General features: G+C 43.3%; 1 protein-coding gene across 2 annotated transcripts in view; it reads right to left on the bottom strand.

Moving 5' to 3' along the window:
• Positions 1-24388, bottom strand: part of LOC115138305 (SH3 and cysteine-rich domain-containing protein-like) — a 96768-nt gene that overhangs the window by 24553 nt on the left and 47827 nt on the right. For both annotated transcript variants that reach the window (XM_029675010.2, XM_029675011.2), the window contains exons 6-7: positions 21462-21543; positions 17133-17209 (exon numbers count right to left, since the gene is read on the bottom strand). In XM_029675010.2, the coding sequence (XP_029530870.1) occupies positions 17133-17209; positions 21462-21543 (159 nt within the window). The remainder of the gene's footprint in view (positions 1-17132; positions 17210-21461; positions 21544-24388) is intronic.

The following is a 24388-nucleotide window of genomic DNA, read 5'->3' as shown; positions in this document are numbered from 1 at the left end:
TATGAGGTATTATTGGTTTGGGTTACCGCTGGGAGGTAATACAGAATATTGCATATACTGGTACCGAGTCAATGTCAATGTATGGGGGTACAGGTTAGTCAAGGTAATTTGTACATGTAGGTAGGGGTAAAGTGTCTATGCATAGATAATAAACAGTAAGTAGCAGCAGTGTAAAGACAAATGGGGGGTGTCATTGCAAATAGACCAGGTTGCCATTTGATTAATTGTGGCTTGGAGGCAGAAGCTGCTAAGGAGCCTTTTGGACCTAGACGTGGCGCTCTGGTCCGCTTGCCTTGTGGTAGCAGAGAGAAGAGTCTATGACTTGGGTGACTGGAGTCTTTGACAATTTTTTGGGCCTTCCTCTGACACCGCCTAGCATATAGTTCCTGGATGGCAGGAAGCTTGGCCCCAGTGATGTACTAGGCCGTACGCACTACTCTCTGTAGTGCCTTACGGTTGGATGCTGAGCAGTTGCCATACCAGGCGGTGATGCTCTCGATGGTGCAGCCATATAACTTTTTGAGGATCTGGGGACCCATAACAAATATTTTCAGTCTCCTGAGGGGGGAAAGGTATTGTCGTGCCCTCTTCACGGCTGTCTTGGTGTGTTTGGACCATGATGTGGACGCAAAGGAACTTGAAAGTCCACTACAGCCCTGTCGATGCTCCACTACAGCCCCGTCGATGCGAATGGGGGCGTGTTCGGCCCTACTTTTCCTGTAGTCCACGATCATCTCCTTTGTCTTGCTCACGTCGAGGGAGAGGTTGTTGACCTGGTACCACACAGCCAGGTCTCTGACCTCCCTATAGGCTGTCTCATCGTTGTCGGTAATCAGGCCTACTACAACTGAGTCGTCAGCAAACTTAATGATGGTGTTGGAATCGTGCTTGGCCACGCAGTTGTGGGTGAACAGGGAGTATAGGAGGGGACTCAACACACACCTCTGAGGAACCCCCGTGTTGAGTATCAGCGTGGCAGATGAGTTGTTGCCTACCCTTACCACCTTGGGCGGCCCGTCAGGAAGTCCAGGATCCAGGTCCTTAGTGATGAGCTTTGTGGACACTATGGTGTTGAATGCTGAACTTTAGTCAATGAACAGCATTCTCACATAGGTCTTCCTTTTGTCCAGGTGGGAAAGGGCAGTGTGAAGTGTGATTGAGATTGCGTCACCTGTGGATCTGTTGGGGCGGTATGCAAATTGGAGTGGGTCTAGGGTTTCTGGGATGATGGTGTTGATGTGCACCATGACCAGCATTTCAAAGCACTACATGGCTACCAATGTGAGTGCTACAGGGCGGTAGTCATTTAGGCAGGATAACTTCGCTATCTTGAGCACTTTTCTTTCTTTTCTTGAAACATGTAGGTATTACAGACTCGGTTAGGGAGAGGTTGAAAATGTCAGTAAACTTGCCAATCGGTCCGTGTATGCTCTGAGTACACGTCCTGGTAATCCATCTGGTCCCGTGGCCTTGTGAATTTGGACCTTTTTAAAGGTCTTGCTCACATCGGTTATGGAGAGTGTGATCACACAGTCATCCGGAACAGCTGGTGCTCTTATGCATGCTTCAGTGTTACTTGTCTAGAAGCAAGCATAAAAGGCATCTAGCCATCTGGTAGGCTTGCGTCACTGGGCAGCTCGCGGCTGGGCTTTCCTTTGTAGTCCGTATAGTTTGCAAGCCCTCCCACATCCGACAAGCATCAGAGCCAGTGTAGTAGGATGCCATTTTAGTCCTGTATTGACGCTTTGCCTGTTTGATGGTGGGCATCTGAGGGCATAGCGGGATTTCTTATAAGCATCCGGATTTCTGTCCCGCTCCTTGAAAGCTGCAGCTCTAGCCTTTAGCTCCTGGGCTCCCAAGTGGCACAGTGGTCTAAGACACTGCATCTCAGTGCAAGAGGTGTCACTGCAGTACCAGGTTGGTATCAAGGCTGAATCACATCCGGCCGTGATTTGGAGTCCCATAGGGCGGCGTACAATTGGCCCAGCGTCGTCCGGGTTTGGCCGGGGAAGGCCATCATTGTAAATAAGAATTTGTTCTTAACTGACTTGCCTAGTTAAATAAAGGTTATATAATAAAAAAATAAATGGTAATCGATGGCTTCTGGTTGGGATATGTACATATGGTCACTGTGGGGACGACGTTGTCGATGCACTTATTCATGAAGTCGGTGACTGAGGTGGTATACTCTCAATGCCATTGGAATAATTCCGGAACATTTTCCAGTCTGTGCTAGCAAAACAGTCCTGTAGCGTAGCATCCGCGTCATCTGACCACCTCCGTATTGAGCGAGTCACTGGTACTTCCTGCTTTAGTTTTTGCTTGTAAGCATGAATCAGGAGGATAAAATTATGGTCAGATTTTCCAAATAGAGGGAGAGCTTTGTACGCATCTCTGTGTGTGGAGCAAAGGTGGTCTAGAGTTATTTTTCCTCTGGTTGCACATGTGACATGCTGGTAGAAATGAGGTAAAACGGATTTAAGTTTGCCTGCAATAAAGTCCCCGGCCACTAGGAGCGCCGCTTTTGAATGAGCACTTTCTTGTTTGCTTATGGCCTTATACAGCTCGTTGAGTGCGGTCTTAGTACCAGCGTCGGTTTGTGGTGGTAAATAGATGGCTACGAAAATATAGATGAAAACTCTCTTGGTAGATAGTGTGGTCTACAGCTTATCATGAGGTAATCTACCTCAGGCGAGCAATACCTCGAGACTACCTTAATATTAGACACCGCGCACCAGCTGTTATTGACAAATAGATACACACCCCCAATCCTCGTCTTACCGGACATACCTGTTCTGTCATGCCGAATCATGGAAAACCCAGCAAACTGTATATTATCCGTGTCATCGTTCAGCCACGACTCTGTGAAACATAAGAATATTAGAAGGTTTTAATGTCCCAAACGGAGTTCATCCAGTTTATTCTCCAGTGATTGCATGTTGGCTAATAGAACGGATGGTACAGGCGGTTTACCCGACAAATTCTCACAAGGCACCCTGATACCTGCCCCTAGTATTTCCTTATTTTCTTCATGCGAATGACAGGGATTTGGGCCTTGTCTGGGAGCAACATTATATCCGTTGTGTCTGACTCATTAAAGAAAAAATCTTCATCCAGTTCGAGGTGAGTATTCGCTGTTCTGATATCCAGAAGCTCTTTTCTGTCATAAAAGACGGTAGCATCAACATTGTGTACAAAATAAGTCACAAACGATGCGGAAAAAACACACAAAATAGCACAATTGGTTAGATGCCCGTAAAACGGCAGCCACCCCCTCCGGCACCATTCTTCATTCAAATGCATCTGGCAGGGCAATAATAGTTCAGTGGCACTGAACATCAAAGAGAGCACATTGAAAAAAGGAAAGTCTGCTGCAGTGTAAAGCACTGGAACGATAGAGGGAAAATGAGAGTAAGAGAGAGAGGGGGTCTTAGCTGTTGACTTCAGGCTTGCAGTAGCATTGTCTGTCCATCTGATGGTTTGTATGCTTCGCAATAATGTTGCTACTAATCCATGCGATCAGTAACAGGAGCGGTCCTGAAGGATTACAACCACGACCTAGAGTAGTAACACCGCCGATCGACTTAAACACTTTACAAACTAAGCACGCTGAAAATAGACTTCTGCAGAGATGCACACACTATCAAACTGCCGCGACAACTGAGAGCTCCCACACAGAGCCGGAAGAGCTATCTTTATTTTCTCATTCCTGACTGCTGATGCGCTTTTAAAGTGTCAGCGCCCGGTAAAGGCTTCGTGCAGGATTTCGCCACAATGTAAATGACTCAGTAGAATAGAATAAACACTTGCTGTGTTGCAGTGTGTGTGTGTGTGTGTGTGTGTGTGTGTGTGTGTGTGTGTGTGTGTGTGTGTGTGTGTGTGTGTGTGTGTGTGTGTGAAAAAAAGCTGTGTGTTTGTAGTGCATGTTTGATTGTATATCTTTGTGTTTATCTGATCTTTTCCAAAGTTGACATAAAGGATAAACATGTCAAATATTTATAAATAGAGACTGGATAGAAATATTACAAATATGAACGTTCTGATACTACAACTTTGTCATTCTACCATCGTAGAAGCCAGAGAGGGTAAAATAAATATGTCTAAGATTTGCCCATAACATTTTTTATATTATAGTGGGCAATATGGAGTTTGCACAGGTTTGCCAACTTTCACTGAGACAAAACTATGAATTCTGTAACATGTCAGCTGCACGCAGAAAATAAATATTGCACAGACCAGAGCTGGAGATATAAACATTAGGGTCAGAGCCTATTCACATCTGTGTGTGCCAGTGGCCAAGGCAGGAATACCATTTGTCTGTAAGGGAGATAGGCTTTTCTCCCAACTCCTGGGAAATTCAGAAGTAATGGGAGTCTGGCCAAGAGTAGCACACTGATGGACACACACACAGCAAGAACTGGCTCAGGATCAGTTCTCAGGCTAAAGAGTAGAGTACAGACCGCCAGCAAGCACAGTACAGACACATTTCTCAGAGGCTTTCAATAGCATACTGTTCTTAGCTCCAGAGCAGTTGGTGCTATACTTAGAATTCTATGATGTCAATGTGTTAGTCCGAAGGAGAAATGGGCATTGGACTAAGGATAGCTGTGGGCAAAAAATCCTGCAGCATGCACAAACAATAGAGTCTGAGAAAAAAATCTGTCACAAGGCTCCATTTTCTATTTCCAGACCAGAAGTTATTATGATTTGTCATGATCATCTCTCGCAGAATTTATTTATACCTGTGTTCAATGTGCCAGCAATTTTTTTCAATGCGTTTGTGCTTGGTCATGAAATAGCGCAGCACCCAAGACAAAAGGGCTGTCGATGAGGCAGGCGTCTCGCGAGAGACGTTATTTGTGACCTCATAAAACAGTATGAAAATCAAAAGAATCCTTATTTCTGTTTGTGTGTTCTACTCTGTTCCACTAGAATAAGACAGACAGGCCGCTTCACACACCCACATGTGCCACACCGTACCATTTCCTCAACCATTTTCTAGCGTTACATCCATTTTCTCTTTCTACTGGCCCTGATTAAAGTATCTGGGTGTTAAGTGGCCTCCTGGATGAGTAAAAAGCACAATCAAACAATTTTTAAAAAACTATAGCATTCCAAAGATATACAGTGGATTCGGAAAGTATTCAGACCCCTTGACTTTTTCCACATTTTGATACGTTACAGCCTTATTCTAAAATGGATTTAAAAAATATATATCCTCATCAATGTACAGACAATACCCCATTATGACAAAGCGAAAACAGGCTTTTAGAAACTTTTGCAAATGAATGAAAAGTAAAAAACAGAAATACCTTATTTACGTAACTATTCAGGTGCTTCCTGTTTCCATTGATCATCCTTGAGATGTTTCTACAACTTGATTCTACTCCACCTGTGGTAAATGCAATTGATAGGACAGGATTTGGAAAGGCACACACCTGTCTATATAAGATCCCACAGTTGACAGTGCATGTCAGAGCAAAAACCAACACATGAGGTCAAAGGAATTGTCCGTAGAGTTCCGAGACAGGATTGTGTCGAGGCACTGATCTGGGTAAGGGTTTGGCCTCCATCATTCTTAAACAGAGAAGTTTGGAACCACCAAGACTCTTCCTAGAGCTGGCCGTCCGGCCAAACTGAGCAATCGGGGGAGAGGGGCCTTGGTCAGGGAGGTGACCAAGAACCCGATGGTCACTCTGACAGAGCTCCAGAGTTCCTCTGTGGAGATGGGAGAACCTTCCAGAAAGACAACCATCTCTGCAGCATTCCACCAATCAGGCCTTTTTGGTAGAGTGGCAAGACGGAAGCCACTCCTCAGTAAAAGGCCCATGACAGCCTGCTTGGAGTTTGCCAAAAGGCACCTAAAGGACTCTCAGACTGTTAAAAAACAAGATTCTCTGGTCTGATGAAACCAAGATGGAACTCTTTGGCCTGAATACCAAGCGTCACGTCTGCAGGAAACCTGGCACCATCCCTACGGTGAAGCATGGTCATTGCAGCATCATTCTGTGGGGATGTTTTTCAGCGCCAGGACTGGGAGACTAGTCAGGATTGAGGGAAAGATGAACGGAGCAAAGTACAGAGAGATCCTTGAGCTCCAGAACACTCAGGACCTCAGATTGGGGTGAAAGTTCACCTTCCAACAGGACAACAACCCTAAGCACACTACCAAGTCAATGCAGGAGTGGCTTAGGGACAAGTCTCTGAATGTCCTTGAGTGGGCCAACCAGAGCCCAGACTTGAACCCGATCAAACATCTCTGGAGAGACCTGAAAATAGCTGTGCAGTGACATTCCCCATCCAACCTGATAGAGCTTTAGAAGATCTGCAGAGAAGAATGGGAGAAACTCCCCAAATACAGGTGTGCCAAGCTTGTAGCGTCTTATGTAAATGTGATATTTCATTTCAAATTTTTTATACATTTGCAAAAAATTCTAAAAACCTGTTTTTGCTTTGTCATTAATGGGGATAGGCGTCCCGCTAGTCGACAACATCCTGTGAAATTGCAGGGTGCGCAATTCAAATAAATAATCGTAATATTAAACATTCATGAGCATACATGAGCATACAAGTATCTTATATCATTTAAAAGCTTTACATTCTTGTTAATCTAACTGCGTTGTCCGATTTACAAGAGGCTTTACAGCGAAAGCAGACCATGCGATCGTCTCAGGCGCCCCACATCAACATATTTTTCAACCAGCACAGGCTACACAAAATCATAAATGGCGACTAAATAAATCACTTACTTTTGAAAATCGTCCTCTGTTTGCAATCCCAAGGGTTCCAGCTACACTATGAATGGTTGTTTTGTTAGATAAAATCCTTGTTTATATTTCAAAAGGTCTGTTTAGTTGGCGCCATTGATTTTAGTAATCCACTCGTTCAACATGCAAACAAAGGAATCCAAAAAGCTACTGCTAAACTTCGTACATACAAGTCAAAAACGTTTCTATTTAATCCTCAGGTACCCCAAAATGTAAATAAACTATAATATTTCAATAGGAAAGTAAACTTTGTAAGCACGTGCCCTCTTCCTCGCACGCAGAAAGACTGATATTGTTCCGGTGGTCTCGTCACAAAAACTCGAAAAAACTTGTTTTTGAAGAAACAAGCCTGAAATCTTGAATAAAGACTTTTGACATCTAGTGGAATCCATAGGAATTGCAATCTGGGAGCTGGAATTACATAGGAACAATAGCTTTCCATTATAAGAGCCTGGGACCTCAACAAAAAATGATTCTGGTTGGTCTTTCTTCGGATTTTCGCCTGCCATATCAATTCTGTTATAGTCCCAGACATTATTGTAACATTTCTAGAAACTTCAATGTGTTTTATATCCAATGCTACCAATTATATGCATATCCTGGCTTCTGGGCCTGAGTAACAGGCAGTTTACTTTGGGCACATCAGTCAGGCAGAAATTCAGGAAAATAGACCCTAGCTCTAATTAAGGGGTATTGTGTCCAGACTGATGAGGGGAAAACATTTTTTACACATTTTTATAATAAGTCTGTAAAGTAACAACATGAGGGAAAGGTCAAGGGGTCTGAATACTATCCGAATGCATTGTACTTTGGCAGGAATTAAAGGGCAATTCCGCCAATTTTCAACATCATATTCATCATCTCCAGCATCCTACATACTGTGAAAAAGTATTTGCCCCCTTTCCAATTCTCTCTACTTTTGCATATTTATGATACTGAATGTTATCAGATCTTCAACCAAAACTTAATAGTAGATAAAGGGAACCTGAGTGAACAAGTAACACAACAATTGCATACTTATTTATTTTATTTCATAAACAAAATTATGCCACACCCACTGCCCCTGTGTGAAAAAGTAATTGCCCCTGTGTGAAAAAGTAATTGCCCCCTTACACTCAATAACTGGTTGTGCCACCTTTAGCTTAAATGACTCCAACCAAATACTTCCTGTAGTTGTTGTTCAGTCACTCATGTCGCTGTGGAGGAATTTTGGACCACTCTTCCATGCATTACTGCCTTAACTCAGCGGCATTTGTTGGTTTTCAAGCATGAACTGCTCATTTCAAGTCCTGCCATCTCAATTGGGATTAGGTCTGGACTTCGACTAGGTCATTCCAAAACTTCAAATTTGTAGCTTTTTAGCCATTTCCATATAGACTTGATGGATGGCCTGACATTCTCCTGTAGAATTCTCTGATACAGAGCAGAATTCATGGTTCATTCTATTAAGGTAAGTCGTCCAGGTCCTGAGGCAGCAAAGCATCCCCAAACCATCAGACAACCAGCACCATGCTTGATCGGTTGTATAAGGTTCTAATTGTGGAATGCAGTGTTTGGGTTTTTACCAGGCATAATTGGACCCATACCGTACAAAAAGTTATACTTTTGACTCATCTGTCCATAGAACATTCTTTCAAAAGTCTTGATGATCATCCAGGTTCTTTTTGGCAAACTTGAGTCAACTTTTTGGACAAGATGGGTCCCATTGGGTGTTGCATAACTTTGGAATTGGGTGTTGCATAATTTTGTTAATTAAATAAATGAAATAAGCTTCCATTTTTTTTGTTATTTGTAAACTCAGATTCCCGTTATCTAATATTAGGTTTTGGTTGAAGCTCTGATAACATACTGTCACGTATTTTGGTTAGGTCAGGGTGTGACGAGGGTGGTTTGTGTAGTTTTTATATTGTCTAGGGGTTTTTGTATGTCTAGGGGTTGTTGTATATCTAGGTGGATATATGTCTATGGTTGCCTGGATTGGTTCCCAATCAGAGGCAGCTGTTAATCGTTGTCTCTGATTGGGGACCATATTTAGGTAGCCATATTCCTTGGGTATTTCGTGGGTCATTGTCTATGTGTAGTTGCCTGTCAGCACTCGGTTTATATAGCTTCACGTTCGTTTTGTTATTTTTGTTAGTTTGTTTAGTGTTCTTCGTTTAATAAAGAAGAATGTATTCATATCACGCTGCACCTTGGTCTCCTCGTTATGACGAACGTGACAGAATAACCCACCAAAGGACCAAGCAGCGTGAAAAGGAGGAAGAGAGCTTAATGGGGAGATGGACCTGGGAGGAAATATTAGATGGCGCAGGACCCTGGACACAGCTGGGGGAGTATTGCCGTCCTAAGGAGGAGTTAGAGGCAGCGAAAGCGGAACGGTGATACTACGAGGAAAAATACAGGAGAATAGAGGAACGGCGACGATATGAAGGTACGCGGCTAGCACGGAAGCCCGAGAGGCAGGGGGGGCACACGAGGGGCACACGAGGAGATTGGCTGAGTCAGGTAGGAGACCTGAGCCAACTCCTCATGCTTACTGTGGGGAGCGTGTTACTGGTCAGATACCGTGTTATGCGGTAGAGCGTGTTATGCTCCTCGCAATTGTCGGGCTAGAATGGGCATTCAGCCAGGACGTATTGAGCCAGCTCTATGTTCTGGATCTCCAATGCGTCTCCACGGTCCAGTGTATCCTGTATCTGCCTCCTCCCCGCACTCGTCCTGAGGTGCGTGTCACCAGCCCAGTACCACCAGTGCCAACACCACGCACCAGGCTTCCTGTGCGCCTCCAGAGCCCAGTACGCCCTGTTCCTGCTCCCCGCACTCGCCCTGAGGTGCGTGTCACCAGCCCGGTACCACTAGTTCCCGCACCACGCACCAGGCCTCCAATGCGCCTCGGCAGTCCAGAGTGTCCGGCGACAGTACCCAGTCCAGAGCGTCCGGTGACGGTACCCAGTCCAGAGCGTCCGGCGACGGTAGCCAGTCCAGAGCGTCCGGCGACGGTACCCAGTCCAGAGCGTCCGGCGACGGTAGCCAGTCCAGAGCGTCCGGCGACGGTACCCAGTCCAGAGCGTCCGGCGACGGTAGCCAGTCCAGAGCCTCCGGCGACGGTAGCCAGTCCAGAGCGTCCGGCGACGGTAGCCAGTCCAGAGCGTCCGGCGACGGTATCCAGTCCAGAGCGTCCGGCGACGGTAGCCAGTCCAGAGTGTCCGGCGACGGTACCCAGTCCAGAGTGTCCGGCGACGGTACCCAGTCCAGAGTGTCCGGCGACGGTACCCAGTCCAGAGCGTCCGGCGACGGTACCCAGTCCAGAGCGTCCGGCGACAGTACCCAGGCAAGAGCGTCCGGTGACAGTACCCAGTACATTGTGTCCGACGCCAGTTCACAGACCGGAACCTCCAACGACAGGCCACAGTCTGGAACTTTCAAAGACGGGCCACAGTCCGGAACCTCCAAAGACGGTCCCCAACCTGGGGTCTCCAGCGACGGACCCCAGCCCGGGGTCTCCAGCGACGGTCCCCAGCCCGGGGTCTCCAGCGATGGTCCCCAGCCCGCGGTCTCCAGCGACGGTCCCCAGCCCGGGGTGTACGGCGAGAACTCCGAAGTCAGATACCCACCCAGACCCTCCCATATAGGTTTAGATTTGCAGCCGGGAGTCCGCACCTTTGGGGGGATGGGGTGTACTGTCACACCCTGACCTTAGTTATCTTTGTTTTCTTTGTTATTTTGGTTAGGTCAGGGTGTGACGAGGGTGGTTTGTGTAGTTTTTGTATTGTCTAGGGGTTGGTGTATATCTAGGTGTTTATATGTCTATGGTTGCCTGGATTGGTTCCCAATCAGAGGCAGCTGTTTATCGTCGTCTCTGATTGGGGACCATATTTAGGTAGCCATATTCCTTGGGTATTTCGTGGGTTATTGTCTATGTGTAGTTGCCTGTCAGCACTCGGTTTATATAGCTTCACGTTCATTTTGTTATTTTGTTTAGTGTTCTTTGTTTAATAAAGAAGAATGTATTCATATCACACTGCGCCTTGGTATCCTCGTTATGATGAACGTGACACATTCAGTATCAAAAATGGCCCAAAATAGAGAAAATCAGAAAGGGGGCAAATACTTTTTCACGGCACTGTATGTGAAAATGGCAAGTTTATATCTTTATTCTTTGGTGCCCCCGCACAGCAGAGAACTGGAACGAAAGGCAGCCAAATGAGGTGTTGGATTTAGGGATGATCAGTGAGATACACCTGCTGGAGCGCGTGCTACGGGTGGGTGTTGCCATCGTGACCAGTGAACTGAGATAAGGCGGAGCTTTACCTAGAATGGACTTGTAGATGACCTGGAGCCAGTGGGTCTGGCGACGAATATGTAGCGAGGGCCAGCCGACTAGAGCATACAGGTCGCAGTGGTGGGTGGTATAAGGTGCTTTAGTAACAAAACGGATGGCACTGTGATAAACTGCATCCAGTTTGCTGAGTAGAGTGTTGGAAGCTATTTTGTAGATGACATCGCCGAAGTCGAGGATCGGTAGGATAGTCAGTTTTACTAGGGTAAGTTTGGTAGCGTGAGTGTAGGAGGCTTTGTTGCGGAATAGAAAGCCGACTCTAGATTTGATTTTAGATTGGAGATGTTGAGTCTGGAAGGAGAGTTTACAGTCTAGCCAGACACCTAGGTACTTATAGATGTCCACATATTCTAGGTCGGAACCATCCAGGGTGGTGATGCTAGTCGGGCGTGCGGGTGCAGGCAGCGAACGGTTGAAAAGCATGCATTTGTTTTACTAGCATTTAAGAGCAGTTGGAGGCCACGGAAGGAGTGTTGTATGGCGTTGAAGCTTGTTTGGAGGTTAGATAGCACAGTGTCCAAGGACGGGCCGGAAGTATACAGAATGGTGTCGTCTGCGTAGAGGTGGATCAGGGAATTGCCCGCAGCAAGAGCAACATCATTGATATATACAGAGAAAAGAGTCGGCCCGAGAATTGAACCCTGTGGCACCCCCATAGAGACTGCCAGAGGACCGGACAGCATGCCCTCCGATTTGACACACTGCACTCTGTCTGCAAAGTAGTAAGGCAGTCATCAGAAAAACCGAGACTACTGAGTCTGCCGATAAGAATATGGTGATTGACAGAGTCGAAAGCCTTGGCAAGGTCGATGAAGACGGCTGCACAGTACTGTCTTTTATCGATGGCGGTTATGATATCGTTTAGTACCTTGAGCGTGGCTGAGGTGCACCCGTGACCGGCTCAGAAACCAGATTGCACAGCGGAGAAGGTACGGTGGGATTCGAGATGGTCAGTGATCTGTTTGTTGACTTGGCTTTCGAAGACCTTAGATAGGCAGGGCAGGATGGATATAGGTCTGTAACAGTTTGGGTCCAGGGTGTCTCCCCCTTTGAAGAGGGGGATGACTATGGCAGCTTTCCAATCCTTGGGGATCTCAGAGGATATGAAAGAGAGGTTGAACAGGCTGGTAATAGGGGTTGCGACAATGGCGGCGGATAGTTTCAGAAATTGAGGGTCCAGATTGTCAAGCCCAGCTGATTTGTACGGGTCCAGGTTTTGCAGCTCTTTCAGAACATCTGCTATCTGGATTTGGGTAAAGGAGAACCTGGAGAGGCTTGGGCGAGTAGCTGCGGGGGGGGGGGGGGGGTGGAGCTGTTGGCCGAGGTTGGAGTAGCCAGGAGGAAGGCATGGCCAGCCGTTGAGAAATGCTTGTTGAAGTTTTCAATAATCATGGATTTATCGGTGGTGACCGTGTTACCTAGCCTCAGTGCAGTGGGCAGCTGGGAGGAGGTGCTCTTATTCTCCATGGACTTCACAGTGTCCCAGAACTTTTTGGAGTTAGAGCTACAGGATGCAAATTTCTGCCTGAAGAAGCTGGCCTTTGCTTTCCTGACTGACTGCGTGTATTTGTTCCTGACTTCCCTGAACAGTTGCATATCGCGGGGACTATTCGATGCTATTGCAGTCCGCCACAGGATGTTTTTGTGCTGGTCGAGGGCAGTCAGGTCTGAAGTGAACCAAGGGCTATATCTGTTCTTAGTTCTGCATTTTTGAACGGAGCATGCTTATCTGAAATGGTGAGGAAGTTACTTTTAAAGAATGACCAGGCATCCTCAACTGACGGGATGAGGTCAATATCCTTCCAGGATACCCGGGCCAGGTCGATTAGAAAGGCCTGCTCACAGAAGTGTTTTAGGGAGCGTTTGACCGTGATGAGGGGTGGTTGTTTGACTGCGGATCCGTAGCGGATACAGGCAATGAGGCAGTGATCGCTGAGATCCTGGTTGAAGACAGCGGAGGTGTATTTGGAGGGCCAGTTGGTCAGGATGACATCTATGAGGGTGCACTTGTTTACAGATTTGGGGTTGTACCTGGTGGGTTCCTTGATGATTTGTGTGAGATTGAGGGCATCTATCTTAGATTGTAGGACTGCCGGGGTGTTAAGCATATCCCAGTTTAGGTCACCTAACAGAACAAACTCTGAAGCTAGATGGGGGGCGATCAATTCACAAATGGTGTCCAGGGCACAGCTGGGTGCTGATGGGGGTTGGTAGCAGACGGCAACAGTGAGAGACTTATTTCTGGAGAGAGTCATTTTTTAAATTAGTAGTTCGAACTGTTTGGGTATGGACCTGGAAAGTATGACATTACTTTGCAGGCTATCTCTGCAGTAGACTGCAACTCCATGTTATAGTTGGGTATGGAAATCTCAGAATTTTTGGTGGCCTTCCTGAGCCAGGATTCAGACAGGGCAAGGACATCAGGGTTAGCAGAGTGTGCTAAAGCAGTGAGTAAAACAAACTTAGGGAGGAGGCTTCTGATGTTGACATGCATGAAACCAAGGCTTTTTCGATTACAGAAGTCAACAAATGAGGGTGCCTGGGGAAATGCAGGGCCTGGATTTACCTCCACATCACCCGCGGAACAGAGGAGGAGTAGTATGAGGGTGCGGCTAAAGGCTATCAAAACTGGTCGCCTAGAGCGTTGGGGACAAAGAATAAAAGGAGCAGATTTCTGGGCATGGTAGAATATATTCAGGGCATAATGCGCAGACAGGGGTATGGTGGGGTGCGGGTACAGCGGAGGTAAGCCCAGGCACTGGGTGATGATAAGAGAGGTTGTATCTCTGGACATGCTGGTTGTAATGGGTGAGGTCACCGCATGTGTGGGAGGTGGGACACAGGAAGTATCAGGGGTATGAAGAGTGGAACTAGGGGCTCCATTGTAAACTAAAACAATGATAACTAAACTGAACAACAGTATACAAGGCATATTGACATTTGAGAGAGACATACAGCGAGGCATACAGTAATCACAGGTGTTAATTGGGAGAGCTAGCTAAAACAGTAGGTGAGACAACAGCTAATCAGCTAGCACAACAACAGCAGGTAAAATGGCGTTGACTAGGCAGAGAGGGTCGAATTAACTACACACAGAGCCTGAGTGCGGCTGGGGCCGACAGATAAACATAAACAAACAGAATGGAGTACCGTGATTAATGGACAGTCCAGCGGGCATCAGCTATGTAGCCAAGTGATCACAGTGTCCAGGGGGCAGCGGTGGATGGGACAGGGAAGCTAGACTGGCGAGTATTATCCAGGCTAAAACAAACTGGCTGGCTGTGCAGAAGGTAAAAGCCGCTAGCAGTGGCTAACAATGACTAAATAGCTTGTAGCTAGTTAGCTTCTGGAGGTTCTTGAATGTGTTCTAAAAATTAAAAATAATAGCGATTCCGTATCACATTGGGTGAGGCAGGTTACCGGAAGGTATAATCAAATTAAAAATCGAAAAGAGATTGAAAGTAAATATGGGTCCAGTGAGTGGTTGGGCTGGCTGGGGACGCGGCGATTCAGACAGTTAGCAGGCCTGTGCTAACAAGCTAACAGTTAGTAGGCCGGGGCTAAACAAGCTAGCAGTTAGCAGACCGGGGCTAAACAAGCTAGCAGTTAGCAGGCCGAATTAGCAAGCAAGCAGATAGCAAGGGCTAGAAAGTTAGCCTTTGGGGGACGTCGCGATGGGGTTAAGTCTGTTTATGCCTCTTCATGCGGTGACATCGATAGACAGGTCGTGGGTCCGGATATTGTAGCCCAGGAGTATGCTTCGGTGGTAGCACAGGAGCTCTGGCCGGGCTAGCTTCAAGCTAAGTGGATGGAAACGCTAGCCAGGAGTAGTCACCCGGGGTTGCGGTTAGCTAGTTAGCTAATTGTGAAGATCCAGATGAAAATGTTCCGTTTACGGTGGGAATCCGGGGATAAAAATAATAGGTCCGTTATGCTCTGGTTAGAGTCGCGTTGTTCGAACTGGCAAGAGCTTTCCGAGCTAAAGGTTAGCTGATGACCGCTAGCAATGGTTTGCTGACTGGTAGCTGGTAGTTAGCTGACTAACTTCAGTTGAGGGGTTCCGGATCCGAAGTAAATATAAATACTTTAGAAAAAAAGCAGATCCACGCTACATTGGGTGAGGCGGGTTGCAGGAGAGTATTTAGATGTTGAGGTTTAGCAAAATGTTTTAAAAGATATGCGAAGAAAAATATGTTAAAAAAACGATATATACAAGGGACACGACACGACAAGACGTCTGACTGCTACGCCATCTTGGATACAAGTGGCTGTAATGCCCCCTAAAAAAATCCATGCCTTTTGCATCCAGTGGCCGTTCTGCCCTTGAGTTGTGTGCCTCTCACTCACATGGCTCTCAGTCACGTGATCGGGTCTATCTCAAAGGCTACAATTGAAGACAGACACATCGGGGACACAACTTCACGCGTCCGAATCCAATTCCGAGGCACATATTGAATATATTGGAAGAACTGTCCACATTTACTTTTCATCAGCCAACAAGATTAGTAGGCCTAACGAACAGCAAAAGCACTAGCATATGTCAATCTACTATCCCCCATAGTACAAAAGTTGACCTATTCTGTGTGAGAAATAAATATTCAAAACATTGTCCAGGACAGTTGTGGGATGCGATAGATCCCAAATTAATACAACCACTAGCATCAAAAAAACATGTTTTAAGCAATGAGCCTAATGAAACAGATGAGAATGTTTAGCTTAAAATTTTGATAAACTATTAGGCTATTTCTTCACATTATAAGCGCAGCAATGCGCACACGGCAGCAGACTATAAGCATGAATGTTCCATAAGTTGGAAAACACCATGTTATGGTGAAAATTATCTTTCCCCAAATTTGAAACTCACACGCAGCTTATGTATGCCAGTTAGGCTCTATATCCCTTGTAAAGTGGATGAATGATTACTTTTAAGAAGTTATTTGCCAACTTTAGTTGTGATCAAAACATATAGGCCTATGGGCTAGGCTACAGGTGTGTGACTATGATTTGAAAAGGTCGCAAAAAAAAGCTGGGCATCATTCACAAGTGATAATATATAATTCACAAGTGATAGGCTAATATTGTCACCCATCACACTATTATTGATTCAATCTTGTCTTTACATATACAAATTAATAAATGGGTGAATTTGTAAGTCGCTCTGGATAAGAGCGTCTGCTAAATGACTTAAATGTAAATGTAAATGTAAATTAGTTTTGATTTAGAATGGACCATTATCACGCACCTATCTCGAAACAGGTGCAGTGGAAAAAAATACATCTATGCACTTAAATAGCGAATGGAGAGCGCTTTTCCCGTGGTTCATTTTCATACCAGTGAGGTAGGCTATACTCCTGTTTTAAAGAGAAGGAATGTGCTTAATATTAGGAAAGTTGAGAAATAAATATAGTAGGCCTAGCCTATAGAAAGGTAATGGGATCCTCCTCTTTTTAATAGAGGCCATCACTCTGTTTTTTCACGCAATTGCAAAGCCTATAGAAATGTTGCATAACATGAGCTCATAGTTCTGCTATGAAGTGTTTGATTTACATTTGCATTGATGTCAGAGTGATTAAAGGGAGTACCAGGCAGTTAGCATGTTTGGTAGGCTACTAATGACCATCAGCAGCATCAGAACTGGGAGAATCCTAATTACCGTGACTAAACGGTCACATGGAATTTGAATGCCGTCATGACTCATGACCGCTGGTGTGGCAGTAATACTGTCACTGTAACAGCCCTACCCCACACTCTTGTCATTGTAATGTTGAAAATTGGGTCGGAATTACCGAATGGGCACCGGGCAGATTAGTTGAAGTCAAAGCCGATATTGAGGTAATTAACTGCCAATCTGATGTTCAAAAGTTCCTATCGGTTGTAAGAAATGATAGTGGATACATTTCATGAAAATAAACTAAAAATCACAAAATAGCAAAGTTGCGTCGAAAGCTTGCAAAACGGCAGCCATCCAGTACGGCGCCATCGCCATCTTCATACTATACTGTATATCAAGTCCTTGGGCTCCTTACCGGTGAATCATCAGGTTTCCTCTCAGCCACATGGCAATAGGGAATGGGCTCCGTCCCGTTCTCAAGTGATGTGAACACTGGAACACAAAACATTCAATAAATCACCACATATCAATGACAAATACTTAAATTATCAAAGCTATAGAAGACAGAGAAGCTTGGTTGAATATCTACAGCAGTGGGATTTTATCTACTGAATGTCCTGGAATAAACCTAAGCATTAATTTTACAAGCTTTGGTAGAGAAGCTATTTCATGAATAAATACATATTTCAGAAAGCCACAGGGTATTCGGATGGGACTACGAACGGGGCAGATTCTCATACTTTAAGTTTGGGTCATTTTTTCCCTACTGAGCCCTGTCCAGATATTCAAATATGGTTGAGTAGAAATTCCAGTCTCTACATGTGGCAAGCAGAGAGGAATACAGCACAATGTTTCTATTTCTCTATCCTTATGGGACAGATGATATTCTTTGTGTGGAGCTTCAAATGGCATTTTGAATAGTGTGCTTTTTTTGACTTCATTGTTCTGGGTGAATGCTACTGTAAGCAAAAGGTCAGGCTCATTGGCTTATTTCTCCTATAATTAAATGTGTCTTTGAGATCTTACTCTGAATACTGTACCCATACATAGAACTGAGATGCAAGTAGGGGAGAGTGGGGTAAGTTGAGCAGTTCTTTAATTCCACATCACTCTGTCAAGGGAAATAGTATTATTTCTAACAAATATATTTACATATACTGTATTTCAGGATGTTTTGTATCCCTGGAAAGAATCAGAATTCATGTAAACATTACAGTTTTGAAAACATAGCTTGTCCAGAAAAAGGGGTCTCTTGGCTCAACTCCCCCTGGGTATGGGGTAAGGAGAGCGGCAGGACAGGGTAAGTGAAGCAACATACACATTTCTGTACTGAATTCATTTGTACCACTACCTTTTAAAGACCATGTCTATCTTTATTTCCGAAACACAATTCAATACAATCGCTCTTTTATCTTTTAATAATTTAAAGCATATTTTAACTCAGGCTCAACACCTAACAAACACTTTGTACTTATAATTGTATTAAACCTCTTAAGGATCAGACCCTTTTTGAAATTTATAGGCCCTGTTGTTACCTCATATCCCAGCAATAATGTCTTGCAATTTGCTCAACTTGCCATTGGCTCAACCACTGGCTCAACTTACCCCAAGGCAAACATTTTACCTATATTAGCCGACACAGCTACATGGATGCACTTTCATGCTAGGTTTAGGACCTCATACTTAAGCTTATAGAGAATCCAACTGATATATAGATTAGACCCAACCAAATCATGAGAAAACAAAAAGATAATTACTTAACACATTGGAAAGAATTAACAAAAAAACAGAGCAAACTAGAATGCTATTTGGCCCTACACAGAGAGTACACAGCGGCAGAATACCTGACCACTGTGACTGACCCAAAATTAAGGAAAGCTTTGACTATGTACAGACTCAGTGAGCATAGCCTTGCTATTGAGAAAGGCCGCCGTAGGCAGACATGGCTCTCAAGAGAAGACAGGCTATGTGCTCACTGCCCACAAAATGAGGTGGAAACTGAGCTGCACTTCCTAACCTCCTGCCCAATGTATGACCATATTAGAGATACATATTTCACCCAGATCACACAGATCCACAAAGAATTCGAAAACAAATCCAATTTTGAAAAACTCCCATATCTACTGGGTGAAATTCCACAGTGTGCCATCACAGCAGCAAGATTTGTGACCTGTTGCCACGATAAAAGGGCAACCAGTGAAGAACAAACACCATTGTAAATACAACCCATATTTATGCTTATTTATTTTATCTTGTGTCCTTTAACTATTTGTACATTGTATATATATATATATATATATATATATATATATATATATATATATATATATATATATAATATGACATTTGTAATGTCTTTACTGTTTTGAAACTTCTGTATGTGTAATGTTTACTGTTCATTTTTGTTGTTTTTCACCTTATATATTCACTTTGTATGTTGTCTACCTCACTTGCTTTGGCAATGTTAACACATGTTTCCCATGCCAATAAAGCCCTTGAATTGAATTGAATTGAATATAGAACAATCTTAAAATGATCTACTTTGGTTTAGATACAAGCATCCTGAAACTTCTAATAAGGAAGAAACCATGTGGTTTATTCCTTCACAGACTCCATGAAATGATTACCTCTTTTTTTGACCAAAAATATAGGACACATTGGATTTATTTTTATTTTTTTTGCATTGTAATTTCAGAAAATGTATGTAATACACTGAGTATACCAAACATTAGGAACACCTTTCTGATATGTAGTTGCCTTCAGAACAGCCTCAATTTGTCAGGGCATGGACTCTACAATGTGTTGAAAGCATTCCACAGGGATGCTGGCCCATGTTGACTCCAATGCTTCCCACAATTGTGTCAAGTTGGATGGATGTCCTTTGGGTGGTGGACCATTCTTGATACACATGGGAAACTGGTGAGCGTGAAAAACCCAGCAGCATTGCAGTTCTTCAGACAAACCGGTGCGCCTGGCACCTACTACCATACCTCGTTCAAAGGCACTGAAATATTTTGTCTTGCCCTTTCATCCTCTGAATGGCACACATACACAATCCATATCTCAATTGATTCATGGCTTAAAAATCCTTCTTTAACTCCCGTTCATCTACACTGATTGAGGTGGATTTAACAAGTGACATAAATAAGGGATCATAGCTTTCACCTGAATTCACCTGGCCAGTCTATGTAATGGAAAGAGCAGGTGTTCTTAATCTTTGTACACTCAATGTATGTAACATACATGTTTGGTGTATTGGTCAATTGTTTTGCAAGGCCCTCTACGGATTCTACAGAAAAGCTCAGTCAATGTCACCTCCCGTAAGATTCATTCATACATTGATATAATTGATTTTCTGAAATACTGTATGTTATACAATCATGATAAACTTTTCACTACAGTCCAATTCCTATTCTGGCAATACTTTCACCTTGAAGTTCTATAATTTTCTTAATGTTTTGTATACTCAGTGTATATCTGCAGTAATAGCGGAATGATAGTGTTTCACAGTATTACTTACTCGCCAGTGTTGTAATTGGCTGTGATATTCGGCTAATGATTTTTCCGGCCGGAGCGGCATCTGTTGTTAAAATGGGAAAGCTGTTTGTGGCTATGTTATCTAGTGGAAATCGGGTCAAGTGGCCAATGTAGAAATCGCACTGTTATTTCCTGGATGCTAAAATCGCTCAATTTCCGTTTACATGAGAAAACAAGCACTGAAAAGTGTAGAGAATCATTATACCATCTAAATTGCTATGAAATATATTTTCAATAACAAAAAATATTATTTTTTACAGCCCTTTGAAGCTGGTGGACTAAAGCCTAAAGTAAAAGGTTCATGTGCGACCCTCCGCCATGTTAGAAGAAATAGGATGCATGGGATGGGGGAGATTTGTTTTGAATGCAGCCTAGTACTGTTGCAATTCACCTATCTTCCACTTTAGGGGTGACGTTCTGAGAAATTCTAGGTATAGCATTTTTAAGATTATGGAGATATCATTAAGTAGTCAGTAATGTTTCATTCATAATGTCTATGCATAACAGCAGTGCATTTCCCAGTGTCACTAATGGCTGCCTCTTGGTACACCCAGTGGTGGAAGTCACCAAGTGAAAGTCACCCAGTAAAATACTACTTGAGTAAAAGTCTAAAAGTATTTTGTTTTAAATATACAGTACTTAAATATCAAAAGTAAATGTAATTTCTAAAATATACTTCAGGATCAAAAGTAAAAGTATGAATAATTTAAAATGTCTTACATTAAGCAAACCAGATGGCACCATTTCTTTTCTTTTTTACAGATAGCCAGGAGCACACTCCAACACTCAGACATAATTTACAAACAAAGCATTTGTGTTTAGTGAATCCGCCATCAGAGGCAATAGGAATGACCATGGATGTTCTCGTGATAAGTGCGTGAATTGGACTATTTTCCTGTCAAATCAAATCAGATTTTATTGGTCACATACACATGGTTAGCAGATGTTAATGCGAGTGTAGCGAAATGCTTGTGCTTTTAGTTCTGAGCCTGGTAAGCATTCAAAATGTAACGAGTACTTTTGGATGCCAGGGAAAATGTATGGAGTAAAAGGTACATTATTTTCTTTAGGAATGTAGTGAAGTAAAAGTTAAAAAAAATATAAATAGTAAAGTAAAGTACAAATAACCCCAAAAACTTAAGTAGTACTTTACAGTATTTTTACTTAGGTACTTTACTCCACTGAGTACACTGTGTACAGTACTCACCATTGTCACTGTGCTTCCTGGTGAGTTCATGTTGACTGCTGTTAGCGACGGCCTCTTCTGGAACCTGGGCCAAGTCACTGGTCTGTGGGAGCAGATAGAAGCTATTACATCTAACTGACATATTGATACCAGTCATTCAGATCACCCGTCATACAGTAGATAGGTACCCAGAACATGCACACACTGAGAAACACTGCTTTCTACAACATCCTAATGTTTGCCACACTTCTGAGAATCGTAGAGGGTGGTCTAGATGTTGGACCACTTTCAGGACCACCATAAAAGCTTTGATGTTATCTTGGAATTTACAAAAACTGCTCAATGGAGCTCCAAAACATTGACTAATATTATGACTGGGCTACAGTTGAAGGAATCATAACAACACTGATGATCCAATCAACTGAATGTGGAAGTAAAGTAATATGGGCTCAAAATCTGCAGTTGGTCATTATTATTGTATGTAGTGGTAAGCAAAAGGGGTGGGTGAGCTGAGTTTACTTGAGTTTGCCCTCTGCTATCATTGATGGTAACCCTTGCTGTGATCACATTGTCCCAGTGTCTAAACACATAGTATTTTAGACCCATTCATAGCAGTTGCCGTTGACAGGACTGCCCTGGTTGCTTTGAGACATCCTTGTAGAAAGGGCTGATTCAAGTCGCAGTACAGTTAATGTGAGATTTACACAGATAAACTGCAGGAGATGAAAGGTGTAATTTTTATGCTTTGAGTCTTCGAGTCCTCCTCTCTGTCTAAAAGCTCTGTAATCTGAGCGTTTTTCATGAGCAGATATCTCTCCTGGAGTCGTCATTCCAATCCCCCCTAGATTTCCTTTATTGGTCATATTTACTCCTTATTGGCTGTAATTGATTACACGATCAACTGTGGTGTAAAGTACTTAAGTAAAAATACTTTAAAGTACTACTGTACTTAAGTTGTTTTTTTGGGTATTTGTACTTTACTTTACTATTTCTATTTTTGACAACTTTTACTTTTACTCCACTACATTCCTAAAGAAAATAATGTACTTTTTACTCCATACATTTTCTCTGACACCCAAAAGTACTCGTTACATTTTGAATGCTTAACAGGACAGGAAAATGGTCCAATTCACGCACTAATCAAGAGAACATCCATGCTCATCCCCACTGCCTCTGATTTGATGGACTCACTAAACACAAATGCTTCATTTGTAAATTATGTCTGATTGTTGGAGTGTGCCCCTGACTATCCGTAAATTTAAAAAAACAAGACAATCGTGCCGTCTGGTTTGCCATATTTAAGGAATTTGAAATGACTTATACTTTTACTTTTGATACTGAAGTATATTTTGAAATATTTACTTTTCATACTTAAGTATATTTAAAATCAAATCATTTTAGACTTTTACTCAAGTAGAATTTTACTGGGTGACTTTCACTTTTACTTGAGCCATTTTCTGTTAAGGTATCTTTACTTTTACTCAAGTATGACAATTAGGTACTTTTTCAACCACTGACGATCAGGTATTAAAGAGCTGGAGTAAACATACAACAAGGACACCTGTATTGAAGCTGCTGTACTGTAGATATTCATACTGTTCTTTGTTTCAATTGTACAATCATTGCATTCCAATCATTGCTGTAAGAAACAGAGCACGCTAGTTTTGGCACGTACTTCATTGTGTGTCTCTCATCTGTACCATTAGTCCAGCTGAATATAACAGAATATATAAAGTACATAATGTATTAACTTGACCCGTCAACCATGCTGCCAGGCTAAAATGAGTGATCGAACTCTAATCAATTAAGCCAGTGTAGCAGCAGCCACGCAACTGTGCCGGAGCACAGATACACCACCATGTTTCCTAGGTGCCAGTATCTGTCCTAATGTACTGAGTCCCTACACTTATTCTCTGACTCAGAGGAGTTAAATGCGGAAGCCACATTTCGGTTGAATGCATTCAGTTGTGCAAATGACTAGGTATCCCCTCTCCCTTTCCTTATTCACTCACAGGAGGTAAAGATTAATGCTGAGCGATTATTCCAAAATGTCCAGTTATTTTTTGTTTTTTAAACAACTAATTGCTTAAATTATTTGAATACCATTTCGTTATGTTTGATTTTTCTTCTGTGAGCTGTTTCTGTAGAGATAAATCAGATCAAGCCTGAACTGTGCAATGTAGCAGGGAGTTGTAGTTACAAACCATCCAATATTCGACATAGTTTAGCGCAGAAAATGTGGTAGTTAACTACAATGACCATAATCCATTGTGTGCCCGCTTAACACTAGAACCGCATGGCCTTTCAGCATATAACTAGGCCTATAGCCTATTTTAATTTCCCTTGCAATTAAAACATTAAAGTTTAATCCATTTGATCAACTTTATTTGTATATTTGATTAGTAATAGAGTTATAGTAATTAATCATGTCCAGTTACAGCTTGTTTAGACAAAGAAGAAACTCAAATTATAATAATTGTCCAGGTGTCGCCTATCTTCCCCATTATCCCCAGTGTATTTATACCTGTGTTTTCTGTTTGTCTGTTGCCAGTTTGTTTTGTTCATCAAGCCTACCAGCGGTTTCCCCTTGCAGCTGTCTTTTTTCTAGTTCCTGTTTTCTAGTTTTCCTGGTTTTTACCATTTCTGCCTGCCTGCTGTTCTGTACCTTGTCACACCACCCTGGATTATTGACCTCTGCCTGCTCTGACCCCGAGACTGCCTGCCATTCTGTACCTTATGGACTCGGATCAGGCCTGTGGTTTTGCCTGCCCCCTGTTCTAGTAATAAACGTTGTCACTTCGACACTGTCTGCATCTGGGTCTTCTCCTGAAACGTGATAAATAATAATAATACAAACAGCCAGCTGCGCAGGTGAAATAATTTTCTGTATTCCTAAACAAAACCACCAGTGCATGAACAATTGCAAAGGATTAATTGCATGAATAAAT

Source organism: Oncorhynchus nerka, linkage group LG12, assembly GCF_034236695.1.
Source record: "Oncorhynchus nerka isolate Pitt River linkage group LG12, Oner_Uvic_2.0, whole genome shotgun sequence".
In the NCBI taxonomy this organism is placed as follows: Eukaryota; Metazoa; Chordata; class Actinopteri; order Salmoniformes; family Salmonidae; genus Oncorhynchus; species Oncorhynchus nerka.
Note: the sequence above shows the minus strand (reverse complement) of the source record. Positions and strands in the feature narration are given on the sequence as shown.